General features: G+C 39.7%; 1 protein-coding gene and 1 long non-coding RNA gene across 5 annotated transcripts in view; one reads left to right on the forward strand and one right to left on the reverse strand.

The window, feature by feature from the left end:
• The window catches only part of ptpn9a (protein tyrosine phosphatase non-receptor type 9a), a 28,402-nt gene extending 7,397 nt beyond the window's left edge, over window positions 1-21,005 (forward strand). For both annotated transcript variants that reach the window (XM_044125408.1, XM_044125409.1), the window contains 12 exons: window positions 2,896-3,039; window positions 8,603-8,692; window positions 11,032-11,156; window positions 11,405-11,510; window positions 12,489-12,599; window positions 12,696-13,012; window positions 14,616-14,703; window positions 15,328-15,397; window positions 15,500-15,578; window positions 15,669-15,819; window positions 16,935-17,142; window positions 18,229-21,005. In XM_044125408.1, the coding sequence (XP_043981343.1) occupies window positions 2,896-3,039; window positions 8,603-8,692; window positions 11,032-11,156; window positions 11,405-11,510; window positions 12,489-12,599; window positions 12,696-13,012; window positions 14,616-14,703; window positions 15,328-15,397; window positions 15,500-15,578; window positions 15,669-15,819; window positions 16,935-17,142; window positions 18,229-18,419 (1,680 nt within the window). In that variant the 3' untranslated portion in view covers window positions 18,420-21,005. The remainder of the gene's footprint in view (window positions 1-2,895; window positions 3,040-8,602; window positions 8,693-11,031; window positions 11,157-11,404; window positions 11,511-12,488; window positions 12,600-12,695; window positions 13,013-14,615; window positions 14,704-15,327; window positions 15,398-15,499; window positions 15,579-15,668; window positions 15,820-16,934; window positions 17,143-18,228) is intronic.
• Window positions 1-22,470, reverse strand: part of LOC122835949 — a 26,900-nt gene continuing 4,430 nt past the window's right edge. Inside the window, exons 2-4 of one of the 3 annotated variants that reach the window (XR_006371373.1) lie at window positions 16,927-17,031; window positions 7,230-7,320; window positions 1-1,219 (exon numbers count right to left, since the gene is read on the reverse strand). This is a non-coding gene — a long non-coding RNA (uncharacterized LOC122835949). Of the gene's footprint in view, window positions 1,220-3,050; window positions 7,321-16,926; window positions 17,032-22,470 lie in introns of those variants that run through there. The other 2 variants (XR_006371372.1, XR_006371371.1) reach the window with 2 other exon arrangements.

Below are 22,470 nucleotides of genomic sequence, written 5' to 3' on the forward strand. Positions count from 1 at the left end.
GTTTTTGCTAAATCCATATTCTCAATAATAAGTACATCATAAAAAGACAGAACCAAAGCCTTCCAGCAGTGGTCAGCCTTACATTGTCTATATAAAGACAGGTGATATTAGCAAGGAGTCTCTGGAAAGCCTGATTTTACTTGATTAAGACAAAGACCAGGTGCTTGGATATTGTTTTAGCTAGCATTACTAGAATATCATTTTCCACATGGAGAATCAAATCTAATCTTGCCTTCCTGGTGTCTGCTGAAAGTCTTGCTCTCTCTCACGGTCTTGCAGCCTGAATGTTTTCATGTATACTTTCCTTTATCCTTTTACGTGCTTTTGCGAACCTCACTGTTAAACTATTTACTGCTACTCAAAATGGCTAACTTTAAGTCTTCTTCCTTTAGCAGCATCCACGGTGAAAAAGTCAGAATTTGGGGTTTCAGGTCTTCAGGTGACCAGTAAATACAGGCTGAGATGAAAATTAGCCAATCACCGTCAACAGCCAATAAAAATGTTTATCTAAATCTGTAGGTTTAGACAACTAAGGATTTCTAACAATAGACATTTATATAATCTCATAATTTGTTTTTAAATTTCAAATTTAGTCAGCATTTATGTATTAATGTTGACTAACATTAATCCAGTCTGTTGACAAATTGGATTAATGTTAAGAAAGTAATCCAATCTGAAGGTAATTTTCTACATTGTGAGGATTTTATCTGAATACAAGTCAGTAAAATCAAATGCAGCATTACTGATAAACAGATGAGCTGACGTGTAATTTCCTCTGCGACCACAGTTTCCCATAAACATGTCATTCAGTGATCTGATCTCTACCCCTTTTTCCTTCTAAAGTTTCTCATTTTCATTACAGGAACTTTAGTTGTTTTCTTATCCTGTTATTGTGCAATTTCCTTCTCCTAAGTCCAAAGTTCAGAGCATATCCTTCTCTCCTCTCGCTCTCATTTTCTCGTGGGCGTCGGATATGAAGGGGTACCTCTGCCCTGTCAGGTGCAATCAGCCTTCATCCCTCGCATGCCAAGGCATCTGAACAGAGCAGGAAGCGGCCGGCCCCGCCGCCTCTGAAAGCACCGGCTTTCCGAGGAGAGACACTGGCATCTTGTCTTCAGCCTCAGCTCCCGTCAGTGATCGTTTTGTCTTCCTAAAGAGCCACCGATTCCCAGAACCTGACTTCCTCTCTTCAGTGCGAGCCACGCTGCTGCTGCTGCGCCTAAGTGGAGAAGTGAAACTCTGTGTTCAAAGCCTCCCATTGCAGCCTGTTGAGGATTCACTGTGTGCTGACAGGCTTACTCTTTGAGTTGCTGGGATGGGATGTAATATAGTTAGGACCTGAATATGCAAAGCCCCTAAATGTCGACTGTCAGCCCTGTTAATACTCTGGTCCGCCGGAAAAGCTAGGCCTTGGTTTGGTTGAAATAAATGCATATTTGACTCCCAAGAGCAGGAATTGGAGTCACATGCTGCAGAGCATTCTGGGTAAATACGACCAAAACAAACACACAAGTCAAGCACTAGTGGGACAAATGGCTCGTGGTCTTTTTCCAGCGACAAAAGAGAAATTCTACAACAGCTAAAATCTCACACTACTCAACATTTTTCTTCTTCAGAGGTTTTTGTGTCATTTCCTTCAGTTGTTCTTAGTGCAGCGCCACCATAGGCGAGGAGGTGAACAGGTGTTTCAAAGGCGTTTGGCTTGTTTGAAGCAGTGCAGTGTGAAACTGAACCGCACCAATCAAACCGAGTCTAGCAGACTATCTGGTGTGAAAACGCGCTACATGTAAAGCTTGCATGGCTGAAAGAACTTTACATTGTAAAGGAATACACTTCCATTTATGAAGTTTCTTGGGATTTATTTTTCATTGCTGAAGTAAAGTAAAGGTCGGTCATGAATCTGATCCTTTCTCACAATTCAAACAACTTTGTACAAATTAGCACGCACACAAATATCACGTCTTTTTGTCTTCACAAGGACTTTGCATTGACGTCCATTCATTTTTTTATTACCTTCTGTAGCCTATTCCCAACCCAGTACCTAACCTATACTCAATTTACACTAAACCTAGCCTGACGCTTTAATCCTATGGTGCAGTGGGTCCTGGCAATGTGGTATTCGATGGAGAAATGCTAAAACACACACACCTTGTCTGCTCTACACACAAGGACATTCTTGCACCCATGCAAACAATCCAAAACGCAGAAGGTAATACTGTCAGATTTGCCAGGTTTCTTTTGAACACGTCGGGCTGGAATAAACAGCTTTGGGTGGGTTGATTAAAATTTGGGCTGCTTTTAGAAAAGGTTTTAAGAAAGTCTATCAAAATACTTGTCACTGTGTGGCAGAAAAGCACAAAACTCGTACATTTTAATGAAATGCGTTCTTCCACTCATTTTTAGTTAATTTATTTTGAAACGTTTAAAATCAGCCAAATGTGACGTCATCAGTGAGTAATAGTCATTGGTCAATCAATCAATTTAGTGTCTCCATGTCTTAGGACTGTAAAAAATAAATCCCAGTGCAGCTTGGTGAATTAAAAGGATATGGTGCCTCAAAAAACACACACGACTTGTTGTGCTCCAGAACGTGACAAAAGACAAACAGAAACATCTAATATGTTCATGGAGACAAGCTGAATCCTTGTGTAGAAACATTTTTATGCACATATGTGGTTTTCACATTGCCTTTTTATATTTGCTTATAAAGACAAGTTGCGTCTCCGACCTTGTTCCAGTCGCAAACTTAAAGCCGTCCATCCATGTTTTTCCTCAGACTGTGTGTGTCTCTGTGTGCGTGCGTGTGCGTGTGTGTACAGTTTCACTTCCTGCCCTGCTTGACCCTCCAAATGGGAGAGCTCAAACTCACTGACGTCCTCTCCGTGTCTTTTCCAGGCCACCAGGCAGTTTCTAGAGGAAATCAACAAGTGGACCAGTCAGCATGGAGTGTCTCCGTTGTCCAGGGAACTGGCCGTCAAGTTTCTCATGGCTCGCAAGTTTGACGTCCTCCGCGCCATTGAGCTCTTCCACAATTACAGGGTAAGGGAGAGGGACGCTGCTAACCTGATGTGTCATCATGTGCTTAAAGCATCTGCTTCCAGCTGAACTTGCCAGCCCTGGATTTTGTCGATAAGGAGTAACGAGCATCAAAACCCTTTGCTGTGAATAACATTTACTTTAGTTCAGTTTCCTTTTGTGGTTTAAGGCCAGACGAAGATCCCTAGTCTGAAATGTTTCTGCAGTTGCTGCTCTAGTATGACTGCACATCAAAATTGTGGATGTGGTCCTGTAAAAGCCATATGGGTCTGTTAAAATAAAACAAAAAATGGCAGGTAGATTCATCCTTAAATATTTTTGTAATGACAAATATTTACATCACTCCTTTTTCTCAGAGACGGAGGTTTAGTGGGTAGATGGAAACCTTTGTAATTTGATCTGGTACAGTTGAGTCCAAACATTTTTACCATAGAGTCAAAATTGTTGCATTGAAATCACCCACAGGTCACAAACATATCTAAATAAATGTTTGTTTTTTCAGTTTGGTCTCAGTAATATACATTAAATTTTTAATAAAACAAAACATAGTTGTCTAATTTATGTGGAATACTAATCAGAACATTGTTGATCCAAAACACAAAGATTATTACCTTTGTGTTCTTCCCTCTGTCCCTCTTGTTATTGTAAAAAGGAACATGTTCTTAATAACTTACCTCGTTAAATAAAGGTAAAAGTTATTTTCCTTGGCATATTATGTTATAAAATGGCACTATCAAGTAATTAGGTTAATTTTCTGTTATAAAAATTCTACATATATTATAGAAATTTGACTTGGGCTTGAAACTGGGTCTTTGTCTCTTTAAGAAACTCCTGCTCTTTCTGAAACTCTGCCTTCAGGAAGTCACCACAACATGGCTCCTCCATTAACCCTTTAACAATGTCTTTACCAGCGTTGTTCTGAAAAGCCTTAAACTGCTGCCGTGCAACAGGTTGTTGCTAGGCAACCAAATAGTGAGTGAGTTAGTTGATGTTACTAGACTAACTTAGCTGGACATGAGAGGTTGAGCAGCTAAAGCTTTTCCTCTGCCTGCATCCCCCAGAATGCTCCACGGTTCTGGATTGAAATGAATGCATAATCTATTCATATTGATCACCCGTCTATAGCGATCTATAATGTTATTGATCTATTGCCCAGCCCTAGTCAGAGGCCATCCATTTTAAGCTACTTTGGTAGGAGTTGTTACAACATTTGATTTCCCTTTGGGGTGAAGACAATATTTTTTAATTTAAAATGAACTGAAGTACAACACTTGAGTTATGGGCATCAACAAGCTTCTGGAATAATGTTGACATATTTATTCTCTATTAATAAAGGTGATCGAGTTCATGCTACTTTTTCTGTCATGCAGCTTTCAGTGCAGTAGAGCTGAAAGCATAAAACTGGCCTGCGTTATTGATTGAGGAAAGTTGGTGAGTAGTACCCGCATCGTTCGCAGCAAACGAGCGCAACACAAAAGACTAGCGCAACATTCCCAGGAACACGGTCTCACGCCGACTCATCACCAGAGGGATATTCCAAGAGGCGTTTTTAACTTTATGGAGAACCGAAGCACTCGTGAACAAATCCTACTTGTGTTATCAAAAGAAACATGGAGGGTAGCAGGGAGGAGCTGAGCACGCAGTCAGACGATATCGACGTAAAGGAACTGTGTCCAGATAAAAGAGACGGATGGAAACGGAATCTGGGATTTTGTTGTTTGTTTTTTCTGGACTTTCTTTTTTTTTTTTTTTTTTTTTTGAGGCATAACAGATGAACAACAGCTGTGCATCTGAACCGAGCATCTTTTTCAGCTTCCTGCTTCTCAGCTGCCTCCCAGGGAGAGAAGAGGAGCATTAAGAAACGTACGACTTCACACATCTCAGCACGACTATCGGAGCCGGGCGTGTCCGTCTCTGCTGTAGGGACATTGTGAAGTAGTGCAACCATGTATGCATACGTGTGTGTATGCGTGTGTGCGTGCAGGAGGGCGAGATGAGTTGAGGTTGTGAAATCAAAAGTGACAAGCAGAACGGTTTCAGATATCAACTGATCTCTCCACCATCAAAGTGGAACGTGGTGATCAAAGTCCTAGTTCCTTATTTATTTGATGATCTCAGTGAGTGAGTCATCCTCTTTAGTCAGCATTATCTCTTATTTTAGGCTTTTGATGCATAATATTGGTGGAAGGTTAATAGGGTGCAAACGAAAAGTGCAAAAAGTAGACCTAAGTAGACCAATAAAAATATTAAAAGTGTGGCATTTGTGTTCAGTCCCCAAAAATGAGTCAAGTGAATAGCAGACATGTCAGGGGGGAAAGGTTGTGGAGAAGTTTTGAATGCCCAACAGAAGTCGAGGCAGTTTTATTTGTCTAGCACATTTCATCAGCAAGGCCATTCAAAGGGCTTTAGATCATAAAAACAGCATACAAGAGAGTCCTTGAAAAGTCTTAAATTCATGTACCTAAAATTGTGGCCTTAAGATGTATTAAATGTTTTACAAAGTATGTAGCCTGTTACTCAAAGAATAGACTTTAAAATCTCCTTAATGGTTTACGAAGCACTTCATAACAGAAACCCAGACTATATTTCTGATCTTCTTCAACCATATATACCACTCAGACCTTTAAGATCATCAGAATCAAACCTTCTAACTAAACTTCAGAACTAAACATGGTGAAGCAGCTTTTAGTTTTTATGCTCCAACACTCTGGAATAAGCTTCCTGCTCATTGTAAGACTGCCCCTACCTTGAGTTTATTTAAAACAAGGCTAAAAACCTTATTTGACATTGCCTATTTTTAAATGTTTGTTTTTAACTATATTCAAAACTGTAATGTTTATTTTGTTCATTTTTAATCTGCTTGATCTTTAATTTACTTTCTTTTTATTATCTTCTTGTTGTATGTTGTTTTTTGTACACGCACTTTGAATTGTCTTTGGCTGAAAGGTGCTATATAAATAAAGTTGCCTTGCCTAGCCTACGTTGGCCTTGAATACATTAACCACAGGTCATAACTCAAGGCGGGTGAGGCTACCGCTTATGAGCTGCTAATAAACCCTTTCTAGCTAGCTTTTTTGTGTCTATCATTGGTAAGTTTAAATTTATCGCCAATTTGTTTTTGCCACTGGCTCCCTTCTGTTTCCAACCCGTTCTGTGCAAAACAGCTACTACATAAAATGTTCAATTTTCTTTTGCATATTCTGCAGTGGTACAGGTGTTAAATTGCCTTCACAATGGTCTGGAAAGGTCTAATAAAGTCTTGAATTGGACTTGATTACCATATTACATGTGGACACCATGTAATATGGTAATGGATTATAAAACAAAGATATTTTGGTCAAATGCCCTCATCAAAATCATCAAAGAAATATACATCAAATATAATAATCAATGTTCAAGCCATTATTTATCAAAGGCAACACTGTATAGGTGGGTTTTTAACCTTGATTTAAAGGAACTCAGCGTTTCGGCAGTTTTGTACTATTCTGGAAGTTTGTTCCAGATTTGTGGAGCGTAGAAAATAAATGGCGCTCCTCCATATTTGGTTCTAGTGAGAGCATGTTTCAACTCCGTTACAGTAGAAGAAGAAGAGAAAAATTGTCCCAATGACAGCTTGTCACAAGCAATTTACATTAGATAGCAGACTTGTAGAAAAATGTTTGTTTTTACAACCAAAATGGTGCACATTTACAAAAAAGTAAACATTTAGCTTCAACCTTATTCAAGCGTTGAAATGACCCAGTCAAAGTCCATACTGAAGTCCAATCAGATGGACTTGGTCACAGTCTCCATCCAATCTAACTGAACTGGAGCTATTTTGAAAAACAGAATGGAGGAAAGAAAATATCAGCATTTACACCCAAAAAGCTGGTACAGACACCCCCTACAGGCCTGTAGCTGTAACTGCGCCTTAAGGTAGTTCTAACTAGTTCTCACTCAGTGAGGCTGAACACAGAGTCACACTGTAATTTTAAAGATTCTTATTTGTTATTAGTTCTTTCCACCTCGTATTGAAATGCTAATTTGTTTTTGGTCTATCAAAGAGCCCCCATACCCCCACACAGCCCCCCTGAAAGTTTGTGGTTATGATGTGACAAAATGCGGAGAGGCTCTGCAGCTCAGACAGTTTCCAGACCTGACCGGGTGGCGCAGGGATGAAAACTTTGACCTTTTAGGAAGGATTAATCTCTCACCTCGACACCGCAGTCCCTGTTACGCAGCACTTGTACCGAGTCATGGGCCGACAGATCAGTCTGAACAAGCGAACATCAGTCTGTCCAACCACTAAAGAGAAAAAACTGGATTTCAATGTTAACATCTCATCTAGAAGGTTTTATTTAAAACTGTGAAGTTTGTGGCAATGAAGCAACTTAATTATAGTTTCTTAATGACTTTACCTTTTTCTTCTTTTTTATTTTTTTTGCATTGCATTGATCACCAATTATTAACAAATATGTATCAGGAGTAGCCGACCTGAAAGCCTGCTACTTACATGTTCATGTTCTGTTGCATCAGTTCTGATTTGGTACTTTTTGTATACTTTTGTTCAGAAATATTTAGTTGAGTCATTCCCTCTGGGTTTGGATGTGGATCAGGTGCAAGGATTGTTGTTATGATGCGTAACCGTAGCAACAGAGGATTTGCTACCCTACAACTTGGAGCAGCTGATCAGCATCTCAAAACATCAAATAATACCTGAACTACGACACCAGATAAATTGAAGAAAAAAAAAAGAAAAAAAAAGTCCAGATGGAGATTTAATGAAGCGGCAAAAGCAAATGAGGTGGATTAGCAGAGCTTGCCGTCTGCTGATGATGAAATTATCCATGACAACATCAAAATTTCTCCTTGAGATTTAAGTATTTCTGAATTTAAACATTAATATGGTGGTGTAATTTATGCTTCTTTTAAAATCTAGGATTTTATCTGTTTTGTGAAAATGTCTTGGTGATTCATCTTTGTGATTTCTGGACACTTAAAGGCTGGATGAAAATCATTTGGGAACCAGCTGAAAACCAGTTTGTGTGTATTTATGGAGAATAAATACATACAAACTGTTAGGTTAGTGTTGAGAGCGACATGTTTTTTTTCTCCTTTAGGTAAGCAGGATAAAATCAAACTTTCTTATATTTCATGATTTTACATTTAATATTTGTTCATGCTTTGTGTCCCACTCTAAAAAAACTAATTTGATCGTATTTATTTCGGTCCAGGTTATTGTCTAAGTTCGTATCTTGTCAGATTGCAGTGATGTATGAGATGAGGAGTGTATAAAGAGAATAAACGTTATTATAGTCATCATCATGACATTTTAGTCTGCACAAACCAAGATGAGAGTCCCTAATCTTTATTTTAATCTATTTAAATGTAAAACGACCTAATCCAGCCATCTTAAGATCAGGTTGAAGGAACCTCCACGTGATCACTCCAGGGTTTCCTAGATTCCAGCTAGAAATAACACACGTCTTCCTGCGGCGGCTCTATTGTTCACTCAGAGGAATTCAGCTCCTCTGGCCTCCCGGCAGGCTAACTTCACCTTGCTCACTTTTGATCCGTTTGTCTTCAGGAAACGCGTCTTAAAGAAGGGATCGTCAGGCTGCAGCCTCAGGAAGAGCCGCTGCGCTCTGAGCTGCTCAGTGGAAAATTCACAGTGTTGGTAAGAATGTTTTTGTTTTTTCCTTTACACGCCTTTATTAACTGATAAGAGTCAGGTTTCTCTCTATAATGTTGCTCAAAGTCAGGTTGCGAAACCTCACAACTTTCACAGACCAAAGAGATTATTTTTATACTCGTTGAGAGCCATAAATGTTGCATAAAGTTTTGTGAAAAGGCAACCAGAAAAAAAATAGAATAAAAATGTCCATTAGAAAATTTGTGGTCATTTAAAAAAAAAAAAAAAAAACACCATTTAATATCTGGTTTTAGGTTTTAAGAACAAAGAAAAAATATAAAACTTTTACAAATAGAGAATTACAAAAAAAAAAAAATAGTTTAGTTTTAAAATGATGTGAACAAAAAAAGCGCTTAGTTTCCAACATGATGACGAGACAACAATAATATATATGACCGGCTACGTTTCTGTTACAAATGTACGCCAAACTTTGTCCGTGTTCCACTAATGTCGAAAATACACAATTTTGGAATTGTGTTGTTTTCATTAAAAAAGAAATGCAATTAAAATCGCACGTGAATACGTCTGTCCACACAGTGAATCATTAAAAATCATCCTCCAAACTACTTCCTGTCTTCTCCTTTGTGGTTTGCGCCAGTTGCAACATCCAGTTGTTGATCATGTGACCTACGTGATGCGGGAAACGTTTTTCCATTGCAATTTTGCTAAATAAGCTGATTTTGAGGGGAATTTGCAATGCAAAATGAAAATTTTGCATACATTTCCACAATCTGAATCTGCTTTCTGTTAAGTTCAAATTGTTTTTAGGCGGATCAGAAAACGTTCACGTCAAATTCCCGCCGCCACCTCTAAAATATGCTGTGGAGTTCACAGTCGTGACCTGAAATCAAAAGGGTGTGAATACTTCACAGCGCCCATCTCAGACAGCTCTAATCACCCCGACAGCTGCCAGGTGAAATCCAGCAGCATGTTTATTGCAGAGTTTCTGAATCCTTGTGTGATATGGAGGATGAACCCTGTCACATAATGTTCTTTATGGAGCATCTCAGGTGCTGAATTTATGATGCACATAATGCTTCCACAGGTCTTAACCTTAAAGTTTATCCCTTCAGTCGTCATGTGCCCGCAGACACAAACCAAACAAAAGAACAACAACAAAAAAAGAAAGAAAGAAAAGCCTCCCACTACTTATTGTGCCTTCCCTTTCTTCCTTCCCCTCTCTGACGCGCCACAGCGGCGTTGATGCTGCACATCCTCTGGTCTGACGTCTGAGTCCTCCAGCCCCAGCAGCAGGATTCATATCCTGTCTGATGTATTTTTAGCCCCCGTGCCAAAGAGAGAACACGGGCGGGATAATTCCCGTACAGAAAGGAGCGCTCCGGTCGGCGGAGTGGCACCGCGGCGCTGTTGGGGGTGGGAAGTGGAAAAAAAGAAATGAACTAAGATGGAGGTGTGCTACCTAAAGGATCTTTATGTTGATGGTGATTTCTGTTGACTGCCCTTTCACCCCTCGCCTCCACACACACACAAAAACATACTCTGTGAACCGTACTGCCCCCCGGTGGTCGTTTTGATCTTGGGTGTTGGTCAGGTTGAAACCAAACAAAGCAACACTTGTCGACATGTTTTGTGTTGTCGACGAGAAAGCACAAGCTTTTGGCAGAAAATCCAAATCGTGGTTCTGCTGCTGGTGTACCTCACAAAAGTAATGTTCAGTCCATCGTCTGGTCAGTTCTTCTCCTTGCTCAGCCGTCTTTCAGAGAGGCAATGTCACAGGATAAGAACAGAGTAGTACAACAATAAGTCGAAATAATTTGAGAATAAAAGTTGTAATGTTACGAGAATAAAGTCAGACTTCCAAAATAGTCATAGGGATAATTTGTATGACATTAAAGATGAAATAGTAGTGATATAGTAAAGATAAACTCATTTTACCAGAATAAAGTTGTAATTTTAGTAAAATGAAGTACTAATTTTATGATAACTCCCACACAAAAAATAAGAACTTAAAATGAGGAGCATCTTGTGAAGTTATATTTTGGTATCGGTTTTACAAATAAACATAATTAATCTCTTTAACACATCAGCACCAAATTATTATCAGTAGCAGGACTTTGAAACGATCTTTGCAAACGGCTGCGTCTGTTTCGATTAACTTAATTCTTGTAATTTGTTTTTGCAAAGAAGAATGGGGATAAATGTCTAGATGAGCAAAGCTGGTAGAGAAAAGCTGCAGGCTGCAATTGAAGAGAAAGTTGGTTCTACATAGTATTGACACGGAGCGACTGAATGAATACAAATCCAAAATCTGTGATCCAGATTAAATGAAATGTTTCTTATTTGTTGATATTCTCTGTCTTCAGAGTGTCCGGGACCCGACAGGAGCCTCCATCGCTTTGTACACAGCCAAGCTTCATCATCCCAACAAGACAGGCAACCATGTTGTGCTCCAGGCTCTCTTCTACCTTTTGGACCGGGCCGTAGAAAGGTGACCTCACCACCACCAGGAATTCTGATTATTGACTGCAGAATCTTTTCTGGTCAAAGAGACAGATTTCTCATTTTTTCCCTTCAATTAAACGCTTGCTCACTACGTTATTCCAATTACTTCTAAAATTGTGTTTTAACAAAAAAAAAAAAAAAAAAAGGTACACATTTACACTTTTCAAACATAGATGGCTTCACCTTTTTGGTGTACCATGTGAAAACATGCAGGTTTCTCTTTACTCTCTTCAGCTTTGAGACCCAGAGGAATGGCTTGGTGTTCATCTATGACATGGCGGGCTCCAACTACACCAACTTCGAGCTGGATCTGAGCAAGAAGATCCTCAATCTGCTCAAGGTTGGAATCGCTGATTCACCGGTTTAAATCGAATGGCCACAATGCAGGAAAAATCTGCATTGTTCGGGAGGCAACTGTCAGAATTTGGCAACCGATTTCTGATGTCCAGTTCTTGTGGATGATACAGATTCTAGTCGATTCCGATTTTTCTTATAAAACGACAAAGCGAAGGTGTTTTGCTGCCATCTAAATGGTCTTCAGATGTATTTTCCTGCCTCCAAAAGGAAAATTCAGGAGGCAGAATACTGAATGTCTTGCGCTCGCTCGCTCTCCTGAAGCCTGAACAATTTCTCAAAATGTTTCTTTCATATTTGTGTTTCCTCTGATATAGTTTCCATTGTCTTTTTGTATTGTTTTCCTAGTTACAGCGCCTTATCTGGAAATTATTCCCAACCTGACGCGGTTGAATTTACTGATTGGGAAAATGATCCAAATTTTGATTTTGTGACTGGAAGGTCAGAAGTCGGGCAAATTAACCTGAAATCAGTGCATTTCTGATGGCACTCAATTAGGAAGTGTTACAAACGCCTCCCGATTAGACAAACTAAAGTTAAATTAAATGCTATAAGTGTTGTCCAGGTCATAAAGGTTTTTCCAAATGGCAAACAAACTAATTTAATCTATAAACCCAGGGATGTGAATGTTATTTATTTGCCATATTTCAATAAATTGTATTGTTTGTCTCAGAAACCTTGCTAAGCCCAGTGGGGCATATTGAAAAATGTTACAAGTTGGCAGGACATTATAAATTATCTTTGGGTGATTATGTTATTGGAAGACATTATTGGCAATACTGATGCCAACTATAGTCTTTCAAATAAAAAGTATAGTTTTATTTTGGACTTAATTAACAATAAAGCAATAATTCACTAGATTTTAATGGGCTGTTTTGTTCACAAAAATTAGCTTCTGAAGATGAAAATCTTTGTCTAGAAAATCTATAGTTTTAATATGACGTGTTCTGTCTCTGTCCACCAGGGGGCGTTCCCTGCCAGGCTGAAGAAGGTGTTGATTGTGGGGGCCCCTGTGTGGTTTCGAGTCCCCTACAATCTGCTCAGCCTGCTGCTGAAGGAGAAACTGAGAGAGAGGGTAAACCGTCCTTCAGACTAAAATCATGAAGGATTTTTAGCTTCTGGATCACTGAACCTCGGTCATCGAATCCCCGGTTCCACCTTCTGACTCCAGGTTCAGATGGTGAAAATGGCCGAGCTGCGTCAGCACCTCCCCAGAGACTGCCTGCCCCAGCACCTGGGCGGCCTGCTCCCGCTGGACGCTTCGGGCTGGAACCAGGAGCTGCTGGTGGGTCAGAACGGCCAGGTGGACCCCGTGGACGAGCTGGTGGGAATCCCCCTGGAGGACTCGTCCATCCACGTGCCGGGGCCCGAGGCCATGCGGCCGCAGGAGCTGCTGGCGCACCTGGGCCGGCTGCAGCGCTCAGGCGTCTACCAGGAGTACGAGGAGCTGCGGAGGGAGGCGCCTCCCGGAACCTTCCACTGCTCACAGTGAGTCGTCCTGAAGTAACGTCTGCTTTGGCTTAATGAGAAGCTCCGATTGCAGTTTTCCAGCCGATCGACGGTCTTTATGTAACCCGACCTGCCGTTCCATTTCTTTTTTTAACTTACTTTTGGTGTTTTGTTTTTTTTGTCTGAAAAGTTGAAAAGGTCGCTACACGTTTGGACTAGGAACGCACCGATCCACCTTTTTTCACTTCCGATACCGATATCTGAGGTTTAGAATTGGCCAATACAGATTTGATTCAGGAAGTGCTTAAAACATTATTTTGTTTTGGGGGTTTTAGAGGGGTTTAGACAGCGACAAAAACGTACTGAAATTTTTTTTTTGTTGATATTTGAATATTTATAGATTAAAAAATAAATAACAAACAGAATAAACATAAAATACTCATAAGAGCCCAGAATAGGCCAAGGAGCTTATACATATTACACCTTCACAACAAAATTAATGTAATTATAAACTCCACAAAAAATAAAATAAAATCATTCCAGACAATCCTATAGGATTCGTGTCGATCATGTAATTTGGCTGTCAACGATTGAAGAGATTCAATCTGTGATGGTTTTTATCCATACTCTGTACTCCCTATGACTTTTCCACTTACAAATAATAACCCTGGAAATTTTTGGTTTTCCATTGTTTACCTGAAAAGGCAGTTCTAATGGACAGGCCCGTGTTGCATGAGTGACAGCACCTTCACGACTCTTACAGCTTCAGCACAAACTGTTCTCCAATTCATCCATTTTAATGCAAAATAGATAATAGAGAAACTGACAAAAATGAACTGCAACAAACCTTCCTTCAAATGCTTCAGAAATTCTAAATATAATGTAAAATAAGTAATAAAGCATGATGTCCCTCAGAGTACAAAGCATAGAATTAGACTCACTAGATCTGTCTTTATGGATCGGGCACATTGTCACAATACTATATCTAGTTTATTTTCTTCCCCAATATCGGCACCAATACAGATATTAATATGGGATTGGTGCAGCACAGACATTTACAGTCATCTTCACAGATCTGCTATTTATTTAAAGATACTCTATCATTTGGATGACTGTGGACATTAAAAAGATCTTATGAGACAGTAATACAGTCCTCTGCTCCTGATAGGGACATATAAAGCATTCAGCTGTATATGTTCTTAAATTATATAAAGTTTGACTAATTTGTAAACAAATGTCTAATTTTTTACAGCTTTTTTTAAAGTGCTTAAACAGCTACCACCTCACCCACCTTGTAATTCATTTAATTGGTGTAATGTCTGGCTCAGTGTGAATAATTCATATGCAGCTATGAATGAGATGAATCCAGTGAAGTTAGATAACATCAGGTAACACACTTCTTCTGCTTGAAATCCTTTTCCATTTTTTTATTATTAATTCATTCCCCTCGTTACATTCACAAACGTAAATGTATTTAATCAGGGTTTTTTTTTTTTTTTTAGTCAAAGCACTTTTTTAGCATTTTATTTGTCGAAGAAAATCGAAACCTGCTCACTGTAACGCTGTAACAGTTCAATGTAGCGATACCAGTGAGGAGCAGCAGGTGTCAGTAGTGAGCTTTGGTGTTACTTTGGTTCGACAGGTTGGCCTACAATCAGGAGAAGAATCGCTATGGCGATGTGCTGTGCCTTGACCAAACGAGAGTTCGTCTAAAGCCCCGCAGAAACGAGGTGAGGTCGGACTGAAAAACAGGCAGAAAAAAAGACCGCTGCTCTCTTTCAGCTGACCGCATGTCTTCTGAACTCATATGCGTTTTCTGCTCTGTAGGAATTGATTCAATCTAGGAATGCGCCAATGTGAAAATCTGGGCCGATATCAATAGCCAATATTACTACAAGGAAGATAACGGAGTATATCGTACATATTAGAGTCGAGATTTTAACATGTTAATTTTGATTAATTAACGACATTTTAAATATGCATTTGCACCCGAAAATCTGACACGCGGTTTATCTCCACAAAAAATAACAATGTATGACAAAACCGCTTCACTAGGCCCGATGGGATACTTGTCCTAAGTGGAGTTAGCCAAAGCTATCCAATATAGCATCTCAATGCTAAACGTCTTGTGTCCCCAACGCTAATGTCATTACTTCTTTACTTCAGTTAAACATCACACTATCTTGTCACATGCCCAAATAAATACCACATACCACAAAAATAACATGGAAATAAACATCAGCCCAGTTTTTTAACATATCAGACTTATATGTAAAAATGAAAGATCTACATCGGCCGACACCGTCACATTGTGCCATCACTACCCCAAACTTTGAGCTTTGCTGTTCTTTCAGAGATCGGATTACATCAATGCAAGCTTCATGGACGGCTACAAACAGAAGAACGCGTACATTGGTACTCAAGGTATAACTGCTAGATGCTTTGAATGAAAGCTCTTCTTCTTAGTGAAGTCTACTTCGGACTTGTCTCCACGAGACATACTGTAAGCTCCCATGTACGTCACAGGACCACTGGACAGGACCTATGGGGATTTCTGGAGAATGGTCTGGGATCAAAACGTGCTTCTGATCGTCATGACAACAAGGTAACCCCCTCACCCCAAAAGGGTCCCAGGGATTTCTGTTTTCGTAATCTTGGACAGGTTCGGTTTTATTGACGTGTCTCGGTGCTGCAGGACGGACGAGGGCAGTCGGAGGAAGTGTGGACAGTACTGGCCCCTGGAGGAAGGCGGGCAGGAGGTCTACGGCCACATAGCAGTGGTGAACCAGAGGGTGGACCACCACACCCACTACAACCACACCACTCTGGAGCTGCACAACACGGAGGTATACGCTTCTTCTCTGGGTGTAGGATTTCTCTTTAACTAAACAAAGCACAAATAGATCCCTAATGAAGCACTTCTTATAACTTGAAAGCTGCTATGTGCTGAGATTTCAGGTGGGGAAAATAGTGTATGATGCATAGCTTGTTCTCGTTTTCACAGATAAAGAGAGCTTTTCTGATTTAGATTTAAAAGTAGAAGATTTTAAAAAGTTTATATAGTGTGTGTTACATAAGTTTTTTAAAACAATTACTTTGCACCAGGATCTTGGCCTTTCTTGAGCCAGGTGTTTCTCCACTTATTCAAATCTTTTTGTTGGGGAAAAAAAACAGTCCTTGGGTTTTCTGGATGTCTTTCAAGGTTTGGCTGCTGTTTATGCACTTTGTTGTTGGCAACATGCTGCATTCTTGTTGTGTATTTGCTGAAATCCATTAAAAAATACGAACAATAGCTAGGTGTCAATCCAATTGTCATGCAAATTTTGAGCAAGCTTTTGAAATGTCACAAAAAATAAAATAAAATGTAAAATGTAGTTTCCATCTACCTTTCGACCAGGGTACGCACAGCGTAATTTCGTCAGATGTTGATGCTACCCATGGTAGTGATAAACAAGAAGTAGAGGTTGCAAACTAAAATGGACCATCCGTCTCAGAAAAACAGACGTTTTCAGGACGAGTTACAATTGTTCTGTCATGTCAACAAGTGTTGGTGACGTTACATGCTATCCGGAGACGTAGAGGAAGAAATGCAAATTCAATCCAAGCCCCTGGAGGAAACCACTGATCAATCAGGTGAAGTAAATGTGAGGTGATTGTGAGGTAAACGTTTGCTATGACAGAATCCCAGTATGCGCTAAATCTCCGCTTTAGCGCATCATCTATTTTTCAGAAAAGCCAAAAACCACCTGGGACAAGTGTACAATTTTGGGTTTTTTTTGCAAAATTGTGGCTGTTATTTAGAATTTTGCCATGTCCTTCAACCTTTTCTAATGCAACACTTCAAATTGAGCATGGAAACCGTTGATTCAAGCACAGGTCACACAGCACCTTGAATTCTACAAGCCCAGTGTGTAACCAAAGCATTTCAAGCATCCTAATGTGTTTTTGTTCACCTGTCCAGACATGTGAGCAGAGACACGTGAGTCACTTCCAGTACCTCAGCTGGCCGGACTACGGTGTGCCGACGTCAGCGGTGACTCTCATCGACTTCCTGGGAGCTGTGAAGAGGCAACAGAGGAAAATGGTGAAGGCTTTGGGCCCTCAGTGGACCGGCCACTCGCTGGGACCGCCGATGGTGGTCCACTGCAGTGCAGGGATTGGGAGAACAGGTAAGACCAGGAGACTGTGGGAGGGTTTTCTCACAATGTCACGTTATTGTGCTTTCTGATATATTGATAAGGTTGTGATCCGAAGTTATTTTAGCGGCAGTCACCCTTTATTTTGTCACGCCATGTGTAGTGACTGATCAAAAAAAAAAAACATCCTAAATTGGCTTAAACATGAAGTGCATTTTCCAACATTACATCCTTTCACATTTTGCAGTGTTACATAATCTTCCAATCAAAAGTACCTACAGGTGGGAATTGCTTTGTTTTTTCAAAAAAGAAAACATCATGCAATAACGTAAACTAATGATGTGATATAATAATAAAGAAGTCCGTTTTTTGTAAATAAAGGATGTGTAAATAACGAGATCAAAAATATGAATATAGTTTTGCATGTTTTCTTTATTAGACAAGTTTCTGCTGTGGAAATATTTTGTTGGTGTTTTTCATCTTTCTGGCCTCAGTTTTGGTTTGTTCTTACCAACAAAAGTGAAGTTTAGGTCAATCTCTTTAAAAAGAGTTTATCACCATTACCCAAATTTATTGTGTCTGCGCTTCCATTACAAATGTTGGCAAAACTTTGTCAATATTTTGCTAATGTAAAAAAAAACAAACACAATTTCAAAATTGTTGTGTTTGTTTACGCGATAAGTCACTTAATCAAACGCCGTGCCATCATCCTCCTGCTGTCTTTTTTTTGTCTTTTCCGCCGGTGTTAACATCTAGCTGTTGATCATGTGACTTGTGAAAAAAAAAAGGCATTTCCATTACAGTTTTGCAAAGGGCCGATATGGCCTAGCCCAAAAAAAACATACAGAAAAATTAGTTTTTTTCAAAAGTGCTGTGTTTCCATTCCACTTTGCGCAATCTTACCGTCGGTCAAATTTTGTACTGCGTAGTGCTAATGGCACAGGAAGGCAATGCTGAGGTGGCATTTCCCTAAAGCGGCGTCTTTCTGCAGCACTGAAACACAACGCAAATCAAGTGGGACGGGACTTTTAAGTGGTTGGAGCCACACAAATGTAAAAGCCTGAACTGTTTCAAGACGTCTGGTACAGGTGCGAGTCTGACTTGTCCCTTTCTCGGCAGGTACCTTCTGCGCCCTGGACATCTGTCTGTCCCAGCTCCAGGACGTGGGCTCCCTCAACGTGTTTCAGACAGTGCATCGCATGAGAACGCAGCGGGCCTTCAGCATTCAGACGCCGGAGCAGTACTACTTCTGCTACAATGCTATATTGGAACACGCCCAGAGACAGGGCCTGCTCCCGTCTAATCAGTGAGGCCCCGAACGACGACAAGGACGAGCCACGACTTTTCTGCTGTCAGCCTGCTGGACCCTGCAGCCAGGCTGGGCGACCGGCCGACCGGAGGCAGTAAAGTCAACTCCCGACTGAAGACGAGCTTTCGCCATAAGCCGTTGGCAAACCAAGTAAATGCATTAAAGATTGAAAACATTGATGATGTGTGATGAAACTGTGGCTGTCAACAATGTGATGTTTTAAAAGGTTTGTTGAAAACATACAGAAAAATGCAGCAGAGTGAGCGGACCGCTACGTTTCGGAGGGAATACAACGCCTTGGAAAGGTTTCCGTACTCTTCAATCGTTTCTCGTTTTGTCACTTGTCCCATCTTCAGTGCGTTTGGCATTTCAGTTGATAGATCAACACAAAGCGGTGAAAGGAAACTGGTACACGATTTTCAACTTCGTTTCTGAATCGACGTCTAAAACAGAAGAACTGGTCCTACAATGGTTTGTAGGATCAGTTTCCGTTGCATTTAGAGACGCAAGTCTGTAAGGCTACGCCCAGTGATTTCCAAAAAATGTCTGAGATCTTCACAAAACAGCGTAATTGAGTAAACAGATGGACTCAGTTCAGAACTGTGATCTCTGAAGACAATTTTATTTACAGGTATCAGAGTAAAGGGTGTTAATCGATGACTTTTAATAGAGCCAGTCAACCAGATTACAATGAATACATAATTCTTATTGAACATTCGCACCTATTGACACACTTAATACAATACTGACAAAACAGTGCATCAAAAAGCAATGCAATGCACTAGTTTGAGTTTTCTTTTTTCTTCAACAAAAGGAGAAAATGTTTTTAATGAAACTAAGAGCAAAACCAAGTCAACCCAAAAAACACTCCAGATATATACACCCATGTTTTGTTTTTTGTTTTTCACTAAACATATTTATAAAGAAAAATGTAAATTTAGACTTAATTTCCATTTCGCAATTGCTAATTCTTATTGGTCAAAATCAGATTTCTTATTACAAAATCAGAATAACTTCCGTTGTCAGAAATAATAAAAACTTCCAAGGGTGTTCATTATTTTTGCAATACACTGTGATGCCTCACTTCATCTAATTACTAATAAAAAAATTGTGTTCACTTTTCACTGTTAAGGACCTTGAAGGGTTAATTCACCTCAGAAAATTTGTCTGCTGCTCCTTTAAAGTGCTAGCATCATATTATGACATTAAAACCTGCTCTGGTCCTTTCCTCTTAGCGCTGCTTTACTATTGATTATGTAGTTCAACACCCAATTAAAATCCCTTTAGGCCAAGGTAATTCCGTATTGCTGAAATTTACTGGCATTTTCGGGGTGAAATATTCCTTTAAACCAGTCTGATTTTAACTCTTTTTTTTTTATTGTCAGTGTCTCATTAAGCCAAACATTCAGCACAGTTCGTCTTAAATCCACGGTGAATACCACACGGAGTTGTGACTGTTTCCGTGGAGGTCAGGCCACAAATTCTCTGCCAACCGCCACGTTCATCATAAACTGCACACTGTCTTTCGAAGTGAACAGAGCGAAAGCACATCCATCGTTTGAAAACCTGACGACTCCCCAAACGGCTGCTACATATTTTTGACTGAATGCTCCTGAAGTTTCAGTCCACTCTGACCTCTTCTGAGTTTTCTTTTCTACAATATTAGAGTGTTTAAAAGAAAAACCCACAAGCTTCCACCTCGCCTAATATATTAAGAGCTTTTGGCTGCCTTAGCTGTGTTAGCGTCGCACAGACGTGTGTTTTAAGGCGGTGCCTGTCACAGAAGAGTAAATCGGTGTAAGACCTCACGAGTAGTGCAATACCTTTTTTATGCATAAATCGTGTCTTAGCACTTTTTACAAAATTTTAAAAAGTAAATAATTAAAAAAAAATAAAAATCCCAATGTGTTCTGGCATTCCAGCGTGGCATTGAGAGGACAAATTTAACGTTAGATGACTGTATGAGTCTACGTGTGATGCTGGGATTCGTTGATTGTTGTATACTTAGTGATGCTGTAGCTGTAAAACACGGAGATATTTACTGTTATCATCTGCGTAGAGCTTTATTGGGACTAATGAAACGGACCGGGCAGCAAAGACGACGTAAGTAAGCACAAACGCGTGCCGACCGCAGCCTACAAGTCCTCCTCAGACACTTGAGAATCAAGAATAGTCTAGTGCTTTCGTCGTGTCCCAGTATATTGTCCTTGTTATTATTATTATTATTATTATTATTATTATTATAGTACATGTACAAAAGTTGTGTTTTTGTGTGTGTGTGTGTGTGTCGTTTGTCTTGCGTTCTTTACTCCAGAGTTCATATTGAATTTGCTGGTAGTGAAGCTTTTTTCTTTTTTAAAGCCTGGAATTTCCACCTACTCTGATCTTTAGAATTAGTTCTACTTGCAATGACGGACACGAGATGTGCCGCTTTATTTTTCTATTATATTCTGCTACTGTTTTCATACAAATATGCAATTACCATTAATTTTATATTTGTTCTGTTATAACATTATGTTTTCACTTTGTATTGTATTTCATTGTGCATTGATTCATGCTATACTGTAATAAACACAAACTATGTCAGCGTGGTTGTCAATGGTGCGCTATGTCTTCGGGTTGAACTGATTTGATTCCTTATAAGGTATATTTCAATTTATTATATTTTTGTTGTTGTAGGGATCCACCTATAAATCATCCCCGATTTCCTTAATATTAGGAATTTGACGATTGGACAATAATTACATCAGAAACTGATCTTGTCTACCTCCACACAGGTCTGAAAAATGGCCGCTGTCTCCTTTTGCTCTGCCAGGAGAGAGGGCTGATTGACCAGGTTACGTCTGCATGAGTACATCTAGCAATAGTCTTCCCACAGTTGTCACCTTTCTTGTTGTATTAAGCAATGTTTCAGACCAAAAAAATAAATAATCTGAATTGGCAGGTCAGAAAACTGCAATCGGTGCCCCACTAATTTTGAGGGGACCATGGAGGGATTATGAATGAACGTAAACCAGCTCAAGAAAAGCTCATTATCACAAAAAACAATATCATTTGACCCATATAATACTCTGACTCTAACCACAGTTCTTTACTTGTCCCTTCAGTTAACGGCTCAATATCTAAAAGCCCTACTTTTCTCCTAAAAATACTCTCGGGTTTTCTGAAAAGTGCTGCATGCACCCCTCATCTGTTGAGTTTAGAAAGAAGGTGTGGCAAACCACAAACAAACTGAAGGTTTCTGATAAAACATTGCGGCACTGAGGAGACATGCATTCTTTCTATGCTGGACTTTTGTGGTAGAGGCTGTGGTCCTCTGGTACTTTATGGAGTATGGTCAAGAGGAAGAACCAAAAGTGCAGATGAGCTGAAGGATGGTCTGGTGATAAAACTGAAGTGGCAGCCAAAAAAAGAAAACCTTCACAGTTGTAGGAAACCTGAAAACACCATGCCTACAGTAAAATATGAGGGTGGCAGCATCACATTTCAGGGTTATTTTTCTGCATGATAAGAAAGGGACATTACATGGATATATTGATGCAAAATCTAAAGACATCAACCAGAAAGAAACTCTGGGTGTGAAGAGGTTTTCTAAATGGGCAATGACCCTAAGCATAGAACCAAATTAGTTGGGAAGCATCTTAAAGATATCTAAGTCAAACATAAAACAACAAAGTGATCCTGAAACTTTTATCCAAGCACCAAAAAAAAAAGAAAAAAAAATGTGGCCAGAGCTAAAAATGTATGGATGCGCAAGGGTGGCCTACCTACCACAAAAATATACGTTAAAAAAAAAGGAATTTCAGTTTTAGTTCTGCTAATCTTGTGATATAATACAGGGAATATTTTGTCTGATTTACAGTACAGACCAAAGGTTTGGACACAACCGTGTCCAAACCTTTGGTCTGTACTTAAAAAAATAAGTCTTCTCTTTATACATTGTGCATAAATATCTGGTTTCATCCACTCCTCATGCACCATTTGCTTCCCACAGGGGTGCCACGCCTCAGGGGGCGCCAAAACAATGGCGGAAAAATTATTCCAAGCCTGCA

The sequence above is a fragment of the Gambusia affinis genome, linkage group LG08, assembly GCF_019740435.1.
Source record: "Gambusia affinis linkage group LG08, SWU_Gaff_1.0, whole genome shotgun sequence".
Lineage (NCBI taxonomy): Eukaryota > Metazoa > Chordata > Actinopteri > Cyprinodontiformes > Poeciliidae > Gambusia > Gambusia affinis.